Source organism: Rosa rugosa, chromosome 6 (genome assembly GCF_958449725.1).
Source record: "Rosa rugosa chromosome 6, drRosRugo1.1, whole genome shotgun sequence".
In the NCBI taxonomy this organism is placed as follows: Eukaryota; Viridiplantae; Streptophyta; class Magnoliopsida; order Rosales; family Rosaceae; genus Rosa; species Rosa rugosa.
The window spans coordinates 37,939,081-37,959,588 of NC_084825.1; the positions used below are offsets into that span (position 1 = coordinate 37,939,081).

At 40.8% G+C, this 20,508-nt stretch overlaps 2 protein-coding genes and 1 long non-coding RNA gene across 3 annotated transcripts; all 3 read left to right on the forward strand.

The window, feature by feature from the left end:
• The first annotated feature begins 7,283 nt into the window (after positions 1 to 7,283).
• LOC133714544 (uncharacterized) lies at positions 7,284 to 7,947 on the forward strand. The gene is made up of 3 exons (XR_009848706.1): positions 7,284 to 7,451; positions 7,608 to 7,741; positions 7,861 to 7,947. It is a non-coding gene; the product is annotated as an uncharacterized LOC133714544 (long non-coding RNA).
• Positions 7,948 to 11,564: 3,617 nt separating this feature from the next.
• On the forward strand, positions 11,565 to 14,329 carry LOC133716731 (lariat debranching enzyme-like). Its single transcript, XM_062143401.1, has 7 exons — positions 11,565 to 11,583; positions 12,659 to 12,852; positions 12,941 to 13,123; positions 13,213 to 13,331; positions 13,473 to 13,612; positions 13,714 to 13,833; positions 13,978 to 14,329. The coding sequence occupies exons 1-7, from the start codon at positions 11,565 to 11,567 to the stop codon at positions 14,064 to 14,066; spliced, it is 864 nt and encodes a 287-aa protein (XP_061999385.1). The 3' UTR covers positions 14,067 to 14,329.
• LOC133716732 (peroxidase 46-like) lies at positions 14,199 to 15,038 on the forward strand. The gene is made up of 2 exons (XM_062143402.1): positions 14,199 to 14,226; positions 14,650 to 15,038. The coding sequence occupies exons 1-2, from the start codon at positions 14,199 to 14,201 to the stop codon at positions 15,036 to 15,038; spliced, it is 417 nt and encodes a 138-aa protein (XP_061999386.1).
• The last annotated feature ends 5,470 nt before the right edge of the window (positions 15,039 to 20,508 follow it).

The window sequence follows — 20,508 nt, forward strand, 5'->3', positions numbered from 1 at the left end:
TCAATGTCGAACTCACTGAGCTCAATGGCCCACTTGCTGAGGCGCCCTGAGTGTTCAGGGTTCTGCATTACCTGCTTCAGCGGTTGATTGGTTAATACATGGATTGTGTGAGCCTGAAAGTACTGGCGGAGGCGTCTGGCGGCAACGATGAGTGCGAGAGCGAGTTGCTCTAAGGGAGGGTATCTTGTTTCAGCTCCGTTCATGCCTCTGCCGGCGTAGAACACTGGGAGCTCCTCCTGGCCCTCACGCCGGACAATGGCGCAGCTTACCGCTGATACCGATACCGCTAGGTATATGTACAGTGTTTCCCCTTGCACAAGAATGGAAAGAAGTGGGACTGCCGCCAGGTATTCTTTCAAACCCTGGAATGCCGCCTGACACTCTGGGTTCCAGTTGATGACTTTCTTGTGAGTTGTTTTAAGGACTTTGAAAAATGGGGCAAACCTATCAGTGAGCCTGGAGATGAATCGAGACAGGGCGGTTAACTTGCCTTTGAGGCACTGGACGTGTACCTTATACTCAGGGTCCGCTAGATCAAGGATGGCCTGCACCTTGTCCGGGTTAGCCTCGATGCCTCGTTCGCTGACGATATAACCCAAAAACTTGCTGGCGGTGATGCCAAAAAAGCACTTTTCTGGGTTGAGGCGCATACCATAGGCCAGAAGAATGGTTACTATGATCCTGAGGTTTGCCACATGCCAGCCGGCCTTTATGCTCTTGACCAGCATGTCGTCCACGTAGACCTCGATTATCTTTCTGAGATGTTCCGCGAACATAGCATTCATAAGTCGTTGATAAGTTGCGCCGGCGTTCTTCAGACCGAAAGGCATAACGTTGTAGCAGTACAGGCCCTTGTCGGTGGTGAAAGTGGTGCACTCCTGGTCGCCGGGATGCATCTTGATCTGATTATAGCCGGAGAAAGCGTCTATCATGCTAAGGAGTTCATGTCCAGCGGTTGCATCAACCAGTTGATCAATGCGGGGTAGCGGGAAACTATCATTTGGGCATGCCTTGTTAAGATTCTTAAAGTCAACACACATCCGCCACTTGCCGCTGGGCTTCTTGACCATAACCAAGTTGGAAATCCACTGGGGATAGATGACCTGGCGGATGAAACCAATGCCCTGAAGCTTGGCAACCTCCTCTCCTATTGCCCTGTACTTCTCCTCATCAAAGGCCCTCCGCTTCTGTTTGATGGGATAGTAGGATGGTTTAATGGTCAGCTTGTGCGTGATGATCTCAGGGGAGATACCCGGCATGTCTGCATATGACCATGTTACGTAGGAATTGAGTGAGTTCCGCCGCTACCTCTGGGTCCAAGTGGGCGCTTATGCGGACTGTCCGCTCAGGGTGCTCGTCAGAGATGCAGACAACCTTCAATAACGTTTCTGGGTTAACCGGCTCCTTCTTTACATATTTCTTCTCCTCATCCCTAGGGTCTTCGAAGATATTTGGTGGCGGTGCCTGGTTTCCTACTGTCAGGATTTCGTGGCGCCGCGTTGACCGCACTATAGTCGTTGAATAACATTCTCGTGCCAACTGCTGACTTCCCCTCACACAACCCGTGCCGTTGGGTGTGGGGAACTTCATGAGAAGCATGTATCTGGCGATGATGCATTTGAGTTTGTTGAGTGTCGGCCGTCCGATGATGGCGTTATACGAGCTGAAACAATCGACGATTATGAACTCTGTATGTATCTCCGCCATACATGGACTAGCACCAATAGTCAACCACATGTAGTCAGACCCTAGCGGTTGCGTAATGTCGCCGGAGAAGCTGAGCAGTGGTTCATGATCTTGTAGTAATTTCCTGTTCCGCTTGAGGTGGTTGTAGCAACCGCTGAAGATGACATTGACAGCGGACCCGCTATCCACCAGGATTCTCCCAACTGAAAATCTGCCAATAATAGTGTCGACCAAGAATGGGTCGTCATGGGGTAGATGTACTCCACGTTCCTCCTCCTCTGAGAAGGTAATAGGTTCCCAACCTGACTTTGGTAGTTTGGCGGATCTCTCGTAGCGGATATTGCAGACTTCTTTTGGGTGATTAGCGCGTGCATAGCGCTTCCTTGCCCTGTGAGACATGCCAGTGATTGGAGCACCGCCGTCAATGGTGTTGATGCGGCCCAAGGTCTCAATATTGGCGATCACCGGTGGCGGTTGGCGCACCTTGAACTGCTCCATCTTGCCGTCACGGTATAAGGTCTCAATGGCCGTTTTCAAAGCGTTGCAGCTGTTGGTGTTGTGACCGTTGTCCTCGTGGTATTTACACCACTTGCCGGTGTTTCTTGGTTTTCCCGTTTTTGGGTATCTTCCCGAGGGTGGCGGTGGGATTTGATCCTTGCACTGATTGTATATTTCCTCGTACGAGGCTGTGAGGACCGTAAACACTGCATACCGCTGAGAAGACTCCGTTTGTTTGTTGCGGTTATCCCCATGGGGTGGGCGGTTGCCCTTGTTGTAGTGTTGGTCCTTTTGCCGCTTGTTCTGGTGGTGGCCTTGTTGCCACTCCCTCTTCTTGTCCGTTGGCGGTGCAGCAGGGGTCTTGGTAGCGGTCTCCTGATGACTGGAGGATGGTTGTGTTGACTTTGTTGGTGTTGCTGGTGGCGGTGGGGTTTCTCCATATGTGATGAATTCCGCCTGGGCGTGAATGACCGCCTCACTCATGACGTGGTCATATGCCGCGTTTGGATGACTGTAGTTGAGGTGATAGAGGAATGGCCCCTTGAGGAGTCCCTGCTTGAAGGCCGCCGATGCCATTGATTTGTCTAGATCGCGGCACTGAGATGCTGCCGCCCGCCATCTTGTGATGAATGCCTTCAGTGATTCGTCTGCCCCTTGCTTGACGCTGAATAGCTGACTTGTGTTATGATGTCCGGCGGACAACAAGATGAACCTAGAGAGGAAAGTGTGTGATAGTGCATGGAATGAGTCAATGGATCCCGGCGGACACTCGAAGAACCAATTCATTGCTTCACCATCCAATGTTTCGCTGAACAAGTGGCACATGGTGGCGTCGTCAAACCCCTTGTTGTTGGTGACCTTCTTGAAAGTGTCCATATGGACGAAGGGGTCAGACATGCCGCTGTAGTGTGACATCTTTGGGGTTTTTGCGTACGCTGGTCTGATAGCCTGTAGAATCGCAGCGGTAAATGGCCCTGGTCAGGACGCGAAAAGCGGATTTGGAGTTGGCGCCGGGGCGCCCATCTCCGCCAGGATTAATCTCTGCTCCAATTGTTGCATCCTCTCCAGTATTTAGGCAGTTGTACCGCCGGCGGAGTCTGCCTGGATATTCCGCTGGACCTGTCTGCGCCTTGGTGGATTGCCCTCGGTTCTCGCTCTAACCTCCGAGCGGTTGGTGTGCGGCAGTGACTCCGCCTCCTGCTCCAGCATTAGCTGGGGGATGGGCGGTGTTCCCATCCCCAATAGTTCAGGTGGGTCCAGCGGTACCTGCATTTGTACTACTGGTCCTGGTACCAATGTGCCAGTGTTGGGCCGACTACGCCTGGTGCTGTGTGACTGCTCGCTCTGCGCTGGATTGGCGGCTATTTCCAGCGTCCTTTTTAGTTCATCGAAACGAGACATCAGCGTAGCTACCTGCTTTTGGGCTTTGGCCTTCTCCATGCGCTCCTCTTCATGCTCTCTATTCGCCTTGTGAAGGTCCGCCAGTGCCAGCTCGTACATAGCGGCGAGATCCCGGCCCGGTGGACGGCTGCTGCTTGGATTTGTCTCACCGCCGGGGTTGGCTGGGGTGTTGAATAGTGCGCGGTTAACACCTACCGCTGGGTTGGAGGTTTGGGGAATGGCGGGTTGGTTCGCCTACTCTTCAGCGTTTCCCCCGCTACCGTTAGTCATGGTGATTGTGGTGGGGTGACCTTTTGTTCAAGGGTTCCCACAGACGGCGCCAATGTTAATGCTCAAAGTCCAGCGGTAGCCGAACTTTAGTTTAACGCGGGTCCGGTGGGCGGACCACTACTCTGTAGACTTGGTGATCTTCGCTAGCTATCAAATGAAGGACAGGGCGTCAGAGGGAGACCGCGTTGGGCGGTCTTCACTTCTCCGATGCCTAAGTCAGTCAATGCATATAGGCAGCATAACAATAAATGAGTAGTAATTGCGTAATTAATGAGGAGAGAGGAGAGAACCTTTTATAGGTGAGGAGAAGGCTGATCTTCTCCTTGTTTTTGATGTGGGACTGATGTGCTTTAGTTCCCAGCGTGCAGAGCTTCTGATGCCATCTTGGCACGGTGCGTCGGCGGTAATCTGGGGGTGATCCGAGTCTCAAGCGGTAGCCTGCCTGGCTGTGTATCCGTAGGCTATTCCCTTGGCGGGAATAAGTACCTCTGGCGGTACAATGAGCGTAGCCCAATATAGCTAATTATGCTTGTAATGTACATGTGTGTACAACAGTCAATCACTCTACCTCCTGTTGAAAAACAAGACTCTGAGGCCACTGTGGAGGTCTGAATCCCAAGGACATCCCTTGCTATTGCTGCCAAGACTGGAAACTTGCAGCCATTTATCTTCCACCAGCACAAGATATCAAAGCAATCTTCATCATCAGTTGGGTCAAATGGAGCATCCAGGTATTGATCCACTTCATGTGTTATGACTGCCTCACTGCTTTCTTCAACAACCTTCTTCCAATTATTGAGCAGCTGGCCTCTAACTCCTCCTCTGCTGCTTCTACTTGTAAGTGTGCTAGATGAAGAGCCGGGAGATGGATGCCGTTGCAGGTGTCTACCTTCATCTACAACCAGGACATACTAAGACAAAAAAGACAGAAATTAATATATATATTTGAAACCAACTAAGCAACTGAAATTCAAACAATGGAACTAGTGTAATACCTGATCATATAGAGCAAATAGAAGGGTTTTAATTTCCAAGGTTCTTCTCTGCACCTCATCATCATTTAAACCTTCAGTTTGAAAGACGTGAGTCACATTCTTCAACTTGAACCTTGCATCTAATACAAGGCCAATGATGATCATGTGATTGATTTCATGAAATGAACCATAGTACTTGAACCATCTAGATCTCATATTGGCTGCCATATCCATCAAAATTTTCTCAGTTTCTGATCCAGTAGCTATCTCAAGTTCCAAAAACATGTTGTCTATGTTTTTTCCATGGTAATCACATCATGGAAAGTTGTGTGCACAGTAGGGTGCAATGATGCACTTACCTTTAATGTGACATCATAGAACACTCTTAGAAACTCCACAAAGACCTCAGCCTTCTCCCAATCTCCCACTTCTGGAGGTCCAACCCTATTTCTATTATTCTTGCTTGGTACAAGATTTCCATCTTCATCATACTCTTCATCTGGTTCCTTGAAGTAGTTTGCAAAATTGCTATCTTCATCTTCAGCGATCACTCTAAATGCTTTCTTAAACTTCAAAGCTGCTTCCAACATTAGATAGGTGCTGTTCCACCTAGTTGGGACATCCAAACACACAAGTCCCTTACAGGGAAGCTTCTCTCTCTCCACAGTCTTCTTAAAAATATCCAATCTGTTTGCAGAAGATCTCACAAACTTCACTGCATTCCTAATTGCTAACACAGACTTTTGCAACCTTTTTAAGCCATGCCCCACTATTAAGTTAGTGATGTGAGCAGTGCATCTCACATGCATGTATTTGCCACTCAAAATCTGTTGATAAGATGCAGACTTGTTCATTCTAGACACAAGCCACTCTAAAGCAGACTTGTTTGCAGAGGCATTATCAACTGTAATGCACATGACTTTCTCAATTCCCCACTGCACTAAACATGACTCAATAAGTTTCCCTATTGTTGACCCTTGATGATTGTGAATCACACAGAAATTAATAACCCTCTTGTGCATCTTCCAATCTATGTCAATGAAATGGGCAGTAAGCACCATGTAATTGACATTTTGAACACTAGTCCAAGTATCGGTGGTTAGACTCAACCTATACTTCCTCAAAGTCTTCTTCAAATCCTTCTTTGAAGTATCATACATACTTAGAAATGTCCTACACAATTTCCTTCTAGAGGGAACATCAAAAAGAGGACACACTTTAACACAAAATCTGTTAAAGCCTTTCTTCTCCACAAAACTAAAAGGAAGCTCATCAATAACAATCAACTCTACACAAGCTTCTAAATAATCATCTTGATTATAAGTTACTGTTGTTAGTCTATTGCCCTTAAATTTATCACCAACAATATTTTTATGCGACTTTTCCATATTAGGAGGATAATATCTACAAGTCAAGTTAATGTGCCTACTCATACCAAAAGTGCCACTCTTAGAACTTTCAACAGCAAAATCACCAACCTTTCCTCTGGGACAATAGATGCAATGAGCTCTCTTATGAACTATCTGAATGTCTTTTCCATCAGCATCTTTAGCATGTTCAATCTTATCATACTCTTTAAAATGCTCCCAAACAAAGCTACGTTTTATACCTAATTTTTCAGAGGGAGCCTCACCTACAGATGCAGCAGCTTCACTTCTAGAAGGTTGACTTGCAGCAGGTTGACTTGCAGCTCGTTCAAGAGTTGGATTTCCACCTTCAGGTTCTCTTGCAGCTTCATGCAGTGCAGGAAAAGACGGTGATGTGGCTGTTGAAGAATCCTCAAGACCAGAAGCATCTGATCGAGGTCTAGCTATTTTCTTCCCTCTAGCCATCAGCTTCCTCAAGCCGCAAGAATCAAGATGTTGATGACTCGGAACTTGCTGAATTTCAGAATCGGTGATGTTGATGACTTGATGTGCTGAATTGATGAATGATGAATTGGGGATCTAGGGTTCTAAGCTTGGAACGGTGAGTGATACTGTGATTGAGTGGTTACTGCTTGAAGGAATGAAGGGATCAGAATTGAGGATTATTTTACCATTACGATCGGCCTATCCAGTGTGCTCGAGTTCATGTTAAGACTATAGACTCGAAAATCAACCAATCAAATGCCATATAAATAGAAAAGTAAGAAAAATAGAATAAATGAAAATAAAACGGGACGGGCCGGGCCGGGCCTATGCGGGATTCAAACTTTCCTAACCGAAGCCCGTCCCGTTAAAACGGGACGGGTCGGGACGGGCCCAAATAGTTAATTCTCAGGATTTCAAACCGTCGCGTCCCGCCGGTTTTCTGTACTAGACCGGTTCGGGTTCGGGTTTCCGGTTTCAGGTGCCCAGCCCTATGAATAAGTACAAAAATGAAAAGTCCACTCTGTTTTAGTTCTTTTTCTTCCGTTGTTTTGTGCAAAAGAATTTCAGATTTGGACTCTTCCATGGTTATGGCCCTTTATTTTCCTTTTAAACCATCTTTGTCCCAATCTGAAAGATTTCATGAATCCAATTGAATGGGGGTATGTGAACTAGTATTTTGATGGCCTCACTGCTTTGAGCTTATTGTTTTTCTTTCATGGATGCCTTACAGGGAAGTGTTCACAGCTGAATAACAATAAACCTGTATCTGGTAAGTCATGTTTCCATTATTGCAAAGCATACCTCTGTTAATAAGTTACCTTATTTCATTAACATGTTTCTTGTGTATAGATATAAGATGATGGTATAGCCATCTGTCATCTTGTCTGCCATTTCTAAAATCACTAAAAAATTTATATCCAATTAGGAGGTTCTACAAGGACTTGGGCTCTTCCATTATTATTTGGGAATTGGACATCATCTGGAGGCTCCCTGGATAGCAGATCTTTTGGTGAACAAAACCATTCACAATCGATGCCCTCTGTAATCCAATTGAGAGAGGTAATAGTGTGGTTTACTGTGGTTTATTTCTTCTTTTTTAATTTATTCTTCATGTTAACTATTTCTTTATTTTATGATTTAAATGCTCCCTTTCTTCTCTCTGTTCTTGCTGATTTCAGCCCCCATCCATCTTAAGGCCAGTTGAAGTGACAGAGCATAAAGCTGTGGAAATTATTGTAACCAAATTACTCTTGCGGTCATATTATTGTTTAAGTAAAATAGATTCGAGAGAGAATTGTAGAGAGAGATGTGTATATTATTATTGAGAATAGGAGCCCTATATATAGGGATTACAAAGTACTAGTTCTAATGTTACAAGGAATACCAATCCGTGTAGGATTGGGAAATCTAGAACCTTCTCTCCTATTGCTACTCCTAGTTTGATAAGGCACACTAAATCGATATTCCTTCAACACTCCCCCTTGTGCCGCTTCAAACTTGGTGGTGACGCTTCGTCCGTTGCCTCGTTAAAAACCTTGCCAGGTAACAAAAACCCTGTGGGATAAAAATAACCCTGGTCGAAGGACAAAAAGAGCACAACACGTCCTTCACTCTTCGAGATCGAACATGTAGACATCATAACTCCCCCTGATTGCTACAATCGTGGGAGTTCGGATAACTTTCTCAATCCGATGCTCTTCACATGTTTCTCGAAGGTGGATTTAGGTAACGACTTAGTGAATAAGTCCGCTACTTTATCCTCTGATCGGATTTGATTCACTTCAATCTTTAGAAGTGATTGTTGTTGTTGATTATAAAAGAACTTAGGCGATATATGCTTGGTGTTGTCGCCCTTGATGAAACCTAACTTCATTTGTTCAATACAAGCTGCATTATCCTCATAAATGCATGTAGGTTCATCTGTGGTAGACTTTAAACCACAACTTCCTTGAATATGTTGAATCACAGACCTTAGCCATATACATTCACGAACGGCTTCATGTAGAGCAATAATCTCTACATGATTCGAGGAAGTAGCAACAAGGGTCTGTTTCGTAGACCTCCAAGATATCGCAGTGCTTCCCATGGTAAAGACATAACCAGTTTGGGAGCGACCTTTGTGAGGGTCAGAGAGGTACCCTGCATCAGCAAATCCCATCAAAACATCATTGTCGTTTTGATGGAGGGGAGTAGGGTGAGGCCGGCCACCCTTGGTGTTGGTGGCGACGTCGGCGGCAATATGGCCGGCCACTTTGTCATGGTGGACGGTGGCTCCATGCCTAATGGGGTCCGATCCCATTCTTCCGTCATTCCTCTTCTCTCTGTAGGGATAAAATAGGCCCATATCAATCGTACCTCCTAGGTATCGAAAGATTGTCTTTACACCAATCCAATGGCGGCGTGTTGGCGCAGAGCTATGTCGAGCTAACAAGTTCACTGCAAAAGAGATGTCTGGTCTTGTGCATTGAGCTAAGTACAATAATGCGCCTATTGCACTTAAATAGGGCACTTCGGCCTCTAATGGTTCTTCGTCCTCATCCTTTGGACGAAACGGATCTTTTCCGGGCTCAAGACTACGACCAATCATGGGAGTACTCACAGGCTTTGCTTTATCTTCATTAAAGCGCCTTAGGATTTTCTGAGTATATGCAGACTGATGGATCAAAATCTCATCACTACGATGCTCGAGTTCTAAACCGAGACAAAACCGTGTTTTCCCAAGATCTTTCATCTCAAATTCGGATTTCAAGTATTTAGCAGTTTCCTTCAACTCATCTTATCCTGCAAATGAGGGTAAAACGCCCATGGAGGTATGGTCTGGAAAACCTGCTACTGATTATCATTACTTACATATTTTTGGTTGTCCTGCTTATTTTCATGTCAGGGAAAGCAAGCTTGATCCGAGAGCCAAGAAGGCTATTTTCTTGGGATTTAATGATGGTGTGAAGCGATTTAGGCTTTGGTGTCCAGATGTGAGGAAAGTTATTGTAAGCAGAGATGTGACATTCGATGAGGCTGTTATGGTTAATCAGAGTGAACAGACTGATCCTCAAAAACAGGAGATGACCATAGAGAGTTTGAAGCAGGTGGAGTTTAAAGAAAAATTTGATGAAACTCCAATTGATCCAGGTAGTCCTACAGTTGAGCCAGATGATTCAACAAATGAAGATTCAAGTATTGAAGTAGAGGCTCAAGCTCAAGAGTCTCCACAGCAACATGGACCTATTGCACTTAGAAAAGGAAAAAGAAATGCTCCAAAGCCAGCTTGGCTAAATGATATGGTAACTTATGCACTTCCAATGACTGAAGAAGAAATTCCTTCTACCTATGAAGAAGCTGTGATACATGTAGATAGTGTAGAGTGGGAAAAAGCAATGGATGAAGAGATGAAGTCTCTTCACAAGAACAAGACTTGGGAGTTGGTTCAGTTACCACATGGGAAGAGAGCAATTGGCTGTAAATGGGTATTTGCTAAAAAGGAAGGATCTCGGTACAAGGCTAGATTGGTAGCTAAAGGCTATGCACAAAAAGAAGGAATAGACTACAATGAGGTATTTTCTCCTGTTGTGAAGCATTCTTCTATTCGTATTCTTTTAGCCTTGGTTGCACAGTTTGATCTTGAGTTAGCACAACTTGATGTCAAAACTGCATTTTTACATGGTGAATTGAAAGAAGAGATCTATATGACTCAACCAGATGGTTTTAAAGTTGCTGGTAAGGAAAAATTGGTTTGCAAACTGCATAAATCATTGTATGGTTTGAAACAGTCCCCAAGACAGTGGTACAAGCGCTTTAATAAAGTTATGTTTGGTCAGAAGTACACTAGGAGTCTCTATGATCCATGTGTTTACTTTCGCAAGCTACATGATGGGACCTTCATTTATTTGCTCTTATATGTTGATGATATGCTAATTGCATCTAAGAGCAAGGTGGAAATTGAAAAATTAAAATCACAGTTGAGTGGTGAATTTGAAATGAAGGACTTGGGAGAAGCTAAGAAGATTTTGGGCATGGAAATTGAAAGAGATAGATCGAAAGGCAAGGTTTGTTTGTCACAAAAACAATATTTGAAGAAGATACTACAACGGTTTGGCATGGTTGATAAATCTAAACCTGTAAGTATACCTCTTGCCTCTCATTTCAAGCTTAAATCTTCTATGTCTCCTAGCACTGATAATGATATGCAATATATGGCTAAAGTTCCTTATGCTAGTGTTGTTGGTAGCTTGATGTACTGTATGGTGTGTACTAGACCTGACATTTCACAAGCTTTAAGTGTGGTGAGCAGATATATGCATAACCCAGGTAAAAGCCATTGGCAAGCAGTGAAATGGATTCTACGGTATATTCTTGGTACTGTGGATGTTGGAATTGTGTTTCAGCAGGATAAGATGAGTCAGTGTGATGTTGGATATGTGGACTCTGATTTCGCAGGTGATTTGGATAAGTGCCGATCTACTACAGCTTATGTGTTTACTCTTGCTAGTGGAGCGGTGAGTTGGAAGTCGAACTTGCAATCTACTATTGCTTTGTCGACTACAGAAGCTGAATACATGGCGGTAACAGAGGGTGCAAAAGAAGCAGTTTGGCTTCGTGGTTTGCTTGAGGACTTGGGAATAATTCAAGATTATGTGGATCTCTATTGTGATAGTCAGAGTGCTATTCATTTGGCAGAGAACCAGGTTACTCATGCTCGCACTAAACATATCAATGTCAAATTTCACAAGATTCGTCAACTGGTGGAGGATGGTGATATAGAGCTCCTGAAAGTTGGAACTGAAGAAAATCCTGCTGATATGTTGACCAAACCAGTTCCATTGAGCAAGTTCAAGCATTGCTTGAACTTGATTGGTGTTCGTAGCATTTGATCTTCCCTACGGGGATGTCGGAGCGGCAAATTGGTATGTGATATTCTAATTGTGATATTATTGTATCAAGTGAAGCCAAGGTGGAGATTGTTGTTATTGACTTCACTTGATAGGTAGACAAAATGTTGTCTCCCATGTGTGATAGCTGCATGTGCTGCTTAATAGCATAATTATAGGCATGTATATGTGCTTTTGAAGTGGGCAACCGAAAGAGTTGAAAGCATGTGAACTAGATGCATGTGCTAGTATTAATTATACATATGCAGACAAGAGAATTATGGAACATGGCAGCCAAAAGTAGAGAGTGAGAAAAAGAAGTCAAAAAAAAACAAAAGTAGAAGGAATATGTTTCTTGATAAGTGGCAGCCATTGGAACGGAAGGGAATCCTAGGATTAATTATAGACATATAATTAATCATTGCAGCTGGATGAAAGAAGAAGAAGGGAAGACACAGAGAGCAACGTGAAACAGAGAGAAGCAGAAGGGAGAAACATAATTGATATCCATCCTTGAATACTCTGTCTTTCCTCTCCTTTTGGAGACTTAGCAATTCCATAGTTGAAGCTTCTTAAGCTTAGTTGTTGGTGTTGCTATGTATTGTATATGAGAAGTAAGTATTATTCTTCTTCTCTATTTGAATCAAAGGAGAGTTAATAGGTTTGGGTGTATTGGGGATTTGGGTAGAGAGAGTTGTTCATAAACTCTAATTGTATGTTTCTCCAAATTGATCATAGTGGAATATCTTGCCGGCTCCGAAAGTGGATGTAGCTCAATCACACTGATTGAGTGAACCACTATAAATCTTGGTGTTCTTTGTGGTTTGTTTATTAGTTGTTTTTGCTTTGTTTGTTACTGTTGAATTCATATCAATACCTTGTTTGTTACGCTTCCGCACAACAGGTGCTACGGAGGGTGGGCGGCACCTAATATATACTTCTTGGGGTTTTCTGGGGTAGTCCAGTTCGGAAACCTTCGCATTGGTGGCCTCTCTGGAATTTATAAGTCGCGAGACTTCGTTCAGGTCTGTTTCAGCTAGCTTATGTTTTTGTTTTTGTGCCATTTCAGATTATTATTATTAGTTTTGAGTATCCATGAGTTCTTGAGCAGGACACTATGAGAGGCCTCCTTACAATCAGAATACCGTTAAGTCTGTATATCATGTTCGTGAGTATGATGTCCACAAACTCATGCAAGTTGAGGAACCAATCGATATTTTTCTTTCACATGATTGGCCTCTTGGCATCACGGATTGTGGGGACTGGAAGCAACTTGTTCGATACAAACCTCATTTTGAGACCGAGGTAATTGCAACATTCCCTGGCCTCAGTTTGTAAATTTTGATTGCTAGTATGTGTACTTTATTACTTATGTCATTTATAATGTAATTAGGTTCGGGAAAGAACCCTGGGAAGTAAACCTGCTGCTCAATTGCTAGAAAAATTGAAACCAACCTATTGGTTTTCAGCTCATCTACACTGCAAATTTGCTGCTCGTGTTCAGCATGGGGAAGATGGTCCCGTGACGAATTTTCTTGCTCTTGATAAGTGTCTTCCTGGAAAGAAGTTTTTGCAGGTGTTTGGTGTGCTTTGATTCTTAGAATGTTGTTTATAGGATGTTCCTTGTAGTCAGCTAATGGTTTTGTTTGTTGGCATGGTTTGAAGGTTCTTGATATTGACTCAGAGCCAGGGCCGTACGAGATTCAGTATGATGAAGAATGGCTAGAAATAACTCGAAGGTTTAACCCCATTTTCCCTCTCACAATCAGGAGTGCAAATTTCAGGTGAGTGCTTACTCAGGAATGTTATTGAGCATGCTACCAATAGGGGTCTTGGGTTGTGCTGACCATTCAAGCTTCCAAGCTCTCTGGTCTGTTCTACTTGTTAGAAGTAGCTGCTAAGTTTATTTCTATTTGTTAATCTAGGGGCGTACATATTGACAAGCAAGATTGTCGTCAATGGGTAAGGAGTAAGCTACAAGCAAGAGGAGCCCGACCTTTTGAATTCAGCCAGACAGCTCCATCTTATAATCCCTCTAATTCTGTCTCAAATGGCTCCTCGCCTGGTAGGAGTTTACAATGGGATTCATGTCTCCTTATTCTAATATCATGTTGAGTGCTGCTAAACCATAACATTTTGTTTTAATCTGTGTTTTTCTTTTGGCAGGATATACTCGGAATCCTCAAACAGAATCTTTGTTGCAGTTTCTGGAACTCCCTTATCTTCTTGATGACATGTCAGAATCTTCGGAAGTATCCAGGAGTCCTTTTCCATCAAGCGATAGAGGTAAAAATTCGTTCTCTGTCCTTGAAATGATGGTTTAAACTTTGCTGAGATTTTCTTAGAAGAATATATTTGAGTCTGTGCAGTTCGTTGTTAAACACATTTTCCTTTAAAACAACCATAAATGTTTCTTTAAATTTCTTGAAGATGACAGCGAAGAGATTCCCATTGATGATGTGGATGAGTTAGAAGACCTTGCTGAAGAGGCTGGAGATGCTGAACATGAAGATGTTTGAAGATCCAGTGTGGTGATCATCCTTGGTTAGAGACATCCTTTTTGCTCTTCAAGAGTTTAGCTTTTTCTTCTTTTGGTGGAACATGTAGCTTCTGTTAGTTTCACAATATTTGGGTTTGAGCGTGTCTGACCAATGCGTTTAGGCTCTCTCTCAGTAAAGGGTGTATGTATTCTAATTTAATGTAAATGCCTGGATAGGTTGTTGTTCTTGCCTTCTGGCCTATTTTTTCAGTCAAACCCCTTCCAGCCTTGTGCCTGTTCTTATTTTTCTTGTTCTGTTGATTGTAAAATATCTCTAATTCAGTTTCTATTTTTTTTTTTTCCTTTGTTTCTTTTTTTCTTTCTTTCTTTCTTTCTTTCGTTCAGGAGTGAGTACATCTTATTCCATACTTGTCCCATAAGAACAAGAAGCATACCAAACATAGGGCATAAATACTTGTAGGCTTCAGTGCTTTACATATGTGAGAGGCAATATTAGGAGATTTGAATTTCAAGTATACTTGGCTGCCGTTTATGACAACCAATAACAAGCTCTATTCTATTCTTAGTTCATATTCATACATACTGATGCTTTGACACTACAGGAGCTCACACTATAGGAGCAGCTCATTGCAGTGCATTCAGTGACCGGTTCCAAGAAGACTCGATAGGAAAATTCACACTCATTGACACATCTTTAGACAATGGCTATGCAGAGAAGCTCATGAAACAGTGCCCTCCAGGCGCAAATCCATCTATAACAGTCCAAAATGATCCTGAAACTTCCTTTGTTTTTGATAATCATTACTACGGCAATCTGTTGGCCCACAGAGGGCTGTTTCAATCAGATTCTGTCCTGTTCACCGACAGTAGATCAAGCAAACAAGTGAATAATTTTGCAGAAGACCAAGTTAGATTTTTTGAGAGTTGGGTTCAGTCATTCTTGAAGCTTACTAGCATTCATGTTAAGACAGGTGATGAAGGGGAAATTTGAGCATCTTGTCCAACAGCTAATACATGAATTAGGGATATTAAATTTAAAGTGTTACTTTGACATGCATATGGTTAGATTGTATTGTCCATTAGAGGGGTTTTTCTGCATTGTTTGCTTTTTCTGGCACTCCTTTCACAAGACCAGTACAAAATGTCCTTTGTCATGCGAGTAGAGAGAAAATCGAAATGGTTGCTATCTATCATAGGGAACAAAGAATATGAGAGAGACCCAGAACACCCAGCTGGTACTTTTTCCTGAAATGCGTTAAATTTGGTGCTTTGAGGTTGAAGATGAAGAAGAAGATGTAGAGGGTTCTCAGAGATGGAGGTGTGGGTTCTGGGCCTGTAACACTTAACACCCAAACAAGGCCACTCGTTTATTGTATATTTCTTATTTGCCCAAAATAATTGAGACAGTGAGCAATCATATTTTTAAAATATATCAATTGTATAATTTGGTTTTTTTTTTCTTTGTCATTTGATGACCACGAAATCTATAATCATATAGGATAAGGAAGAAACATAAGTGAGTTGAGATTAAAAAATTGGGAGAGGATCCTCACCTAAGCTTCTTATCCTCACCTACGCTTTTTATCTGCCTAAGCTTTCAATGACAAAGCGACACGTGTATAAAATACATCTAATGGCTGATATTGATTTCCCCACTATACTATCAATCCTTTCTTCCCTCCGGCCTCCGCGACATAGTATTGAAGCTAGCTTCAGTGTTTGAGACTACAACAAAACCAAGTACTCCTGCTTCGTCTTCTTCATCAAACTCAAAACCCAAGCTTTTTAACCCCTCCAAACAAATGTATCATCTTCATCTTAAACATGGTCATTCTTGCCTTTGCTTTTCTTTCTTGTTATTATTTAATGTTTTTACTCGTTGTTTATTTGGATTAAACAAGGATTTAACATAGCCTCCATTGATTTAGATCTGAAGCTACTTCCATTGAAGCTTTAAGCAACCAGTTAATTACAGAAAGATTCAAACTTTGACGAGAATCAGGAAGAAGAAGACATGGGTGTGGATTACGTACTACAAGCTTTTACCAATCGAGAAGAGCCCACAAACGATGAATTGAAGAAGGCTTATAGAAAATTGGCTAGGAAGTGGCACCCTGATAAGAACCCCACTAATAAGAAAGAAGCTGAGACCAAATTCAATCTTGGAAACCAAAGGTTGGGCTTGAAGAAAAGACTGAATTCAAAGGTTTGATTTCCATCCCAGCAAGATGGGTTCATGATAGGACTGTACAATTGAACCAAATTGTACACACTTCAAAGGTTGATGGAATTGAAGATTTCAAGCATAACAAATTTCATTCCATGAGAGGGAGAAACAAGATCTGGAAACTGGCAAAGAAGAAACAGGAGAGGGAGAGAGAGAGAGAGAGAGAGGGCGGGAGGGACCCTGACTTATTTTTTGCCACAGTAGGGATTAAAAAATAGATAAATAAGTAGGTAGTTTCAAAAATCAATATAAGCTGTTGGATGCGATTTTATACACGTGTCGTTTTATCATTAAAAGCTTAGGCAAGTTAGGCAGATAAGGAGCTTAGGAGAGGATCCTCTCCTTAAAAAAATTAACAAATTACATATAAGTTATTGACAAAAGATGATGATGTAATTAAACATAGAATGACTAAATCTTACAGATAAGGACAATCTGCTCTCCACTTACCACATGTCATGAGTTAATTTACTTTTTTACCATTAACTACTTCTTTTGACTTCTTATCTCTTTAGAGCAACTCCAACAGATTCCCTATATTTTGATTTTTCTCTACTTTAGGGAAAAATGAGCCTCTTTTGCTCTAACAGATTCCCTATAACTATCTCTATTTTAGGGAAAGTGAGGAGAGAGAAAACCAAATTCCCTATATTTACAGCAAACTCCAAAATTTTAAAGAAGAATATGGAGATTTTATAGATTACTGTTAACTAGGGAATCTGTTGGAGTTGGAGAAGAAAAATAGGCTAAAGGTTTGACTTTTGCTTCTCTATAATACAAAAATTATAGGGAAGCTGTTGGAGTTGCTCTTACATCAAAATTACCAATGGTTGCAGATTGACGCATACGCATATTAGGACATATAAGGACTAAATTTTACAAATAAGGATAATCTGCTTTCCACTTTGCCACATGTCATGAATTAATTTACTTTTTTACTCTTAACTACTTCTTTTGACTTTTTTTTTTTATGTTACTTTTTTTTTTCTTCTGAGAATAATCCATTTATGTTTCTTTTCCTTTTCCTGAGAATAATCCATTTATGTTACTTCTCAAAATAAAAAAAATAAAAAATAAAAAAACTCTTCCTTTTACACGTTGCTAGGAGAGAGAATCTCAGAGCTCTTCGTCAAACTTCTTTTTCTTCTTTATTGCTAAATGTGTCCTTGGTTCAGTAGCAGCTTCATTTGCAGTAGCAGGAGTAGTAACAGTAACAGTATCAGGAGCAGGAGCAATTAGATCTGTCAATCCATGAATAACAATTCAATTCAATTTGAACAATAGCAGATCATATCATTGACAGTAGCCGATCATATCATTGAACCAAATTGCAGATCATATCACTGAACAGTAGCAGAGCATATCATTGAAATCATATTTTGAAATCGTTGCATGATAGTCTCATCATCTATACTAGTAAAAATGTATTTCTTAATATATGAAATCAAGCTATCATTCATAAACTCGTCTCCCATTCGATTTCGGAAACGAGTCTTCACAATGTTCATAACAAAAAATATGCTCTCTAGCTACACTTGCAGTCGCAACTGGTAAAATCAATATCAATGTCACAAAAGAATTAGCTGAGAATCATTACTTGACAAATTAAATACACACACACACACATATATATAGACGCACATGTTATTGATATTGACGTAATAAAATATTTTTTTAATCATTTATGTATTAGACTTGAAAATATGTAGATAAGAAAGAAATAGAAATCATTAATATAGAATGGGTTATATATTGGATGTCAAAAAGATTTGGAAAAGGAAAATATTATATGATATTAATTATCAAGGTTGGGAGCAGTCGGAGCACCGAGCATATCTGCTCAAACAATCCCACAAAAAAACAAAAACAAAAACAAAAAAAAAGAGCACATGAAGTACTCAAGATGGTCCATCATCATTAGTCAATTTGATAAATTAATATAAAAATATAAAGCAAAATTTGATTCTAGTATAATATTAATATATATATATATATATATATATATATATATATATATATATATATATATATTTACAGAAAACTTGAGTGGGGTAATGGACCCAACGGGCCCTTGCCTCCCTCCCATGATTGGATCAGTGGCAATGCTCGTAAATTGTGATAAAATCCGAGCATTTTGGTCATTTTTTATTAAAATTAGGAGTCAGGCTTTCATTATTTGGATTTTCAGCCTTGGCTCATGTCCTTATTTGTATAAATCTTTTTTAAAGTGAGTTTTCTATGTTTACATCTTTGGTCATATGCTATTATGTAATTTTCTATAAAAAAAAATCCATCTTTGGTTTTGTTGCCACTTAGCTCTGTGGTTCCATGAAATGAATATAGAGAATATGGCGGGCTCACTATTTATTAGTCTTTAAAACAAAATTCAATACCTTACGAGTCTTTAATTTTAATTTCATAATTTTTCTTTCTTGCTCACCCCTCTTACATGTCTCTCTCTCTCTGAAGAAATTTCCTCCCTCTTCTTCTTAATGAGGAAATAACCGATAAATGTTACTAATGAAACAAAGCTCTTACAACATGCATGTGCAGTGGCGGAGCCAGAAACTTAGTGTTACTGGGGCACAAAAATAAAATAATAATATCAAAACATAAAAAATCTTAGAAAATAACAAGAAATTTGCAACTGAGTTGAGAGTTGATACATTTTGCAACTATATTTTTTTATTTTACAAGAGTTTTCTAAATCGCTAAAAAATAGCAACGAGTGACGGAGTTAGAACTTCATCCTAGGTGAGGATCTTTCGAAATTAAAAAGAAAAAATTTTGAACTCAAATTATATATCAAAACTTAAAATTTTTGATTGATAGATATATTATAAATAAGATTATTTAAGATAAGAATATTGTTAAAATTATGTCAAGTTTATAATAGCAAGCCATATGAAAAAATAATAATATTAATAGGCTGCAAGCTAGAATTAAACCTTGAGAAAAAATTAAACAAAAAATACTGCAAATCAAACCTTAGACCTGCAATATAGCAAAAGCAAGCAAGACCACTATGCACTATGCTAGCTACCCATTATTCTTGGTAACTTAATCAGTTATATACCAAAAAGTTTACTGGGTCACAGGACCCAGTGTGCCCCCATGTGGCTCCGCCACTGTGCATGTGCATGGATAATACAGGCACAACGTACTACGTACTTGACGTCCGTCATTCAGTGATCCGTCTGCTTAACTCATTAATTACAGTTGCAGTGATGGATCACATTGATCTTAATTTATTCAGAGCGATATTGATGGATGAAGCACAGCAATCCAAAACCATGCATGTATAATCCACAAATTAAGGAATCTCGTATTCTCGTACCATATATGTTGAGAAAATTGATATATGAATTCTGTGAGCGATGAAGAAACACAGAGAAAAATGAGGTTTGGTCTTAGCAATCAACTCAGAGATTACAGAACCTGTCAAGTGAGCTTATATTGCTCCCTATTCTCTTTCGCGCGATTTGAAGATCTTTTTTTTTTTTTCTCTTTCCAGACTTGGGTAAGTACAGAGAAAAATTGTTAATCATGTGATAAACAGCGAGCGATGTAGAGTAACTTTTCCGGTTAATTAATTAATTAGTTGTCAATTTTTTGTTTTTTTGTTGTTTTTGTTTTGGACAAGAGTTAGTTGTCATTTGTCAATTAGTGAATCAGAGTTTGTACGTATCCATCCTATCCAAAATATCCTCTAGATTGAAGGGGCATCCGGCCATGTGCAAGTGTGCAACCAAACCGGCCGGCCAAGAAATGAGCGCATGAAGACAGCCTAAAAGTGTGAATACATACCACGAAAATTAATGGGTTTTTATCATAGGTGGGGTCTGAACTTTTTCAGACCGGACAGAATGGTACCTGGACTTTCAAAGTGATCAAATAGATACCTGAACTTCCAAAACCACATCAATAAGGTGCTTCCGTCTATATTCCGTTACCCCTCCGTTAAGTACAGGGGCAAATCAGAAATTTCACTCAAATTAACCACTAAAATGATTATCATAACCTCATCTGACGTGGATAAACACATTTCCATCCTTTTTATCTTATTTTTCCTCCAAAAATAATTTACTCTTTCCCCCAACACTATTCATTTGAAACTTTTCATCATATTTTACCTCCAATTATTGTCTCCCGATAAATAATAACAATATCCAACATTCCAGCATCATGTTTTCTTGAATAATTTTTATTGTTCTTCAAAAATTAGCCTAGAATT

Bases quoted from the DNA above. Each gene is read 5' to 3' on its own strand.
- LOC133716732 (XM_062143402.1), top strand. From the start codon at position 14,199: ATGCGTTTAGGCTCTCTCTCAGTAAAGG. The intron at 14,227-14,649 runs GTGTATGTATTC...TTGACACTACAG, and splicing joins AGGCTCTCTCTCAGTAAAGG to GAGCTCACACTATAGGAGCA.
- LOC133716731 (XM_062143401.1), top strand. The intron at 12,853-12,940 runs GTAATTGCAACA...TAATGTAATTAG, and splicing joins AACCTCATTTTGAGACCGAG to GTTCGGGAAAGAACCCTGGG. The intron at 13,834-13,977 runs GTAAAAATTCGT...AATTTCTTGAAG, and splicing joins TTTTCCATCAAGCGATAGAG to ATGACAGCGAAGAGATTCCC.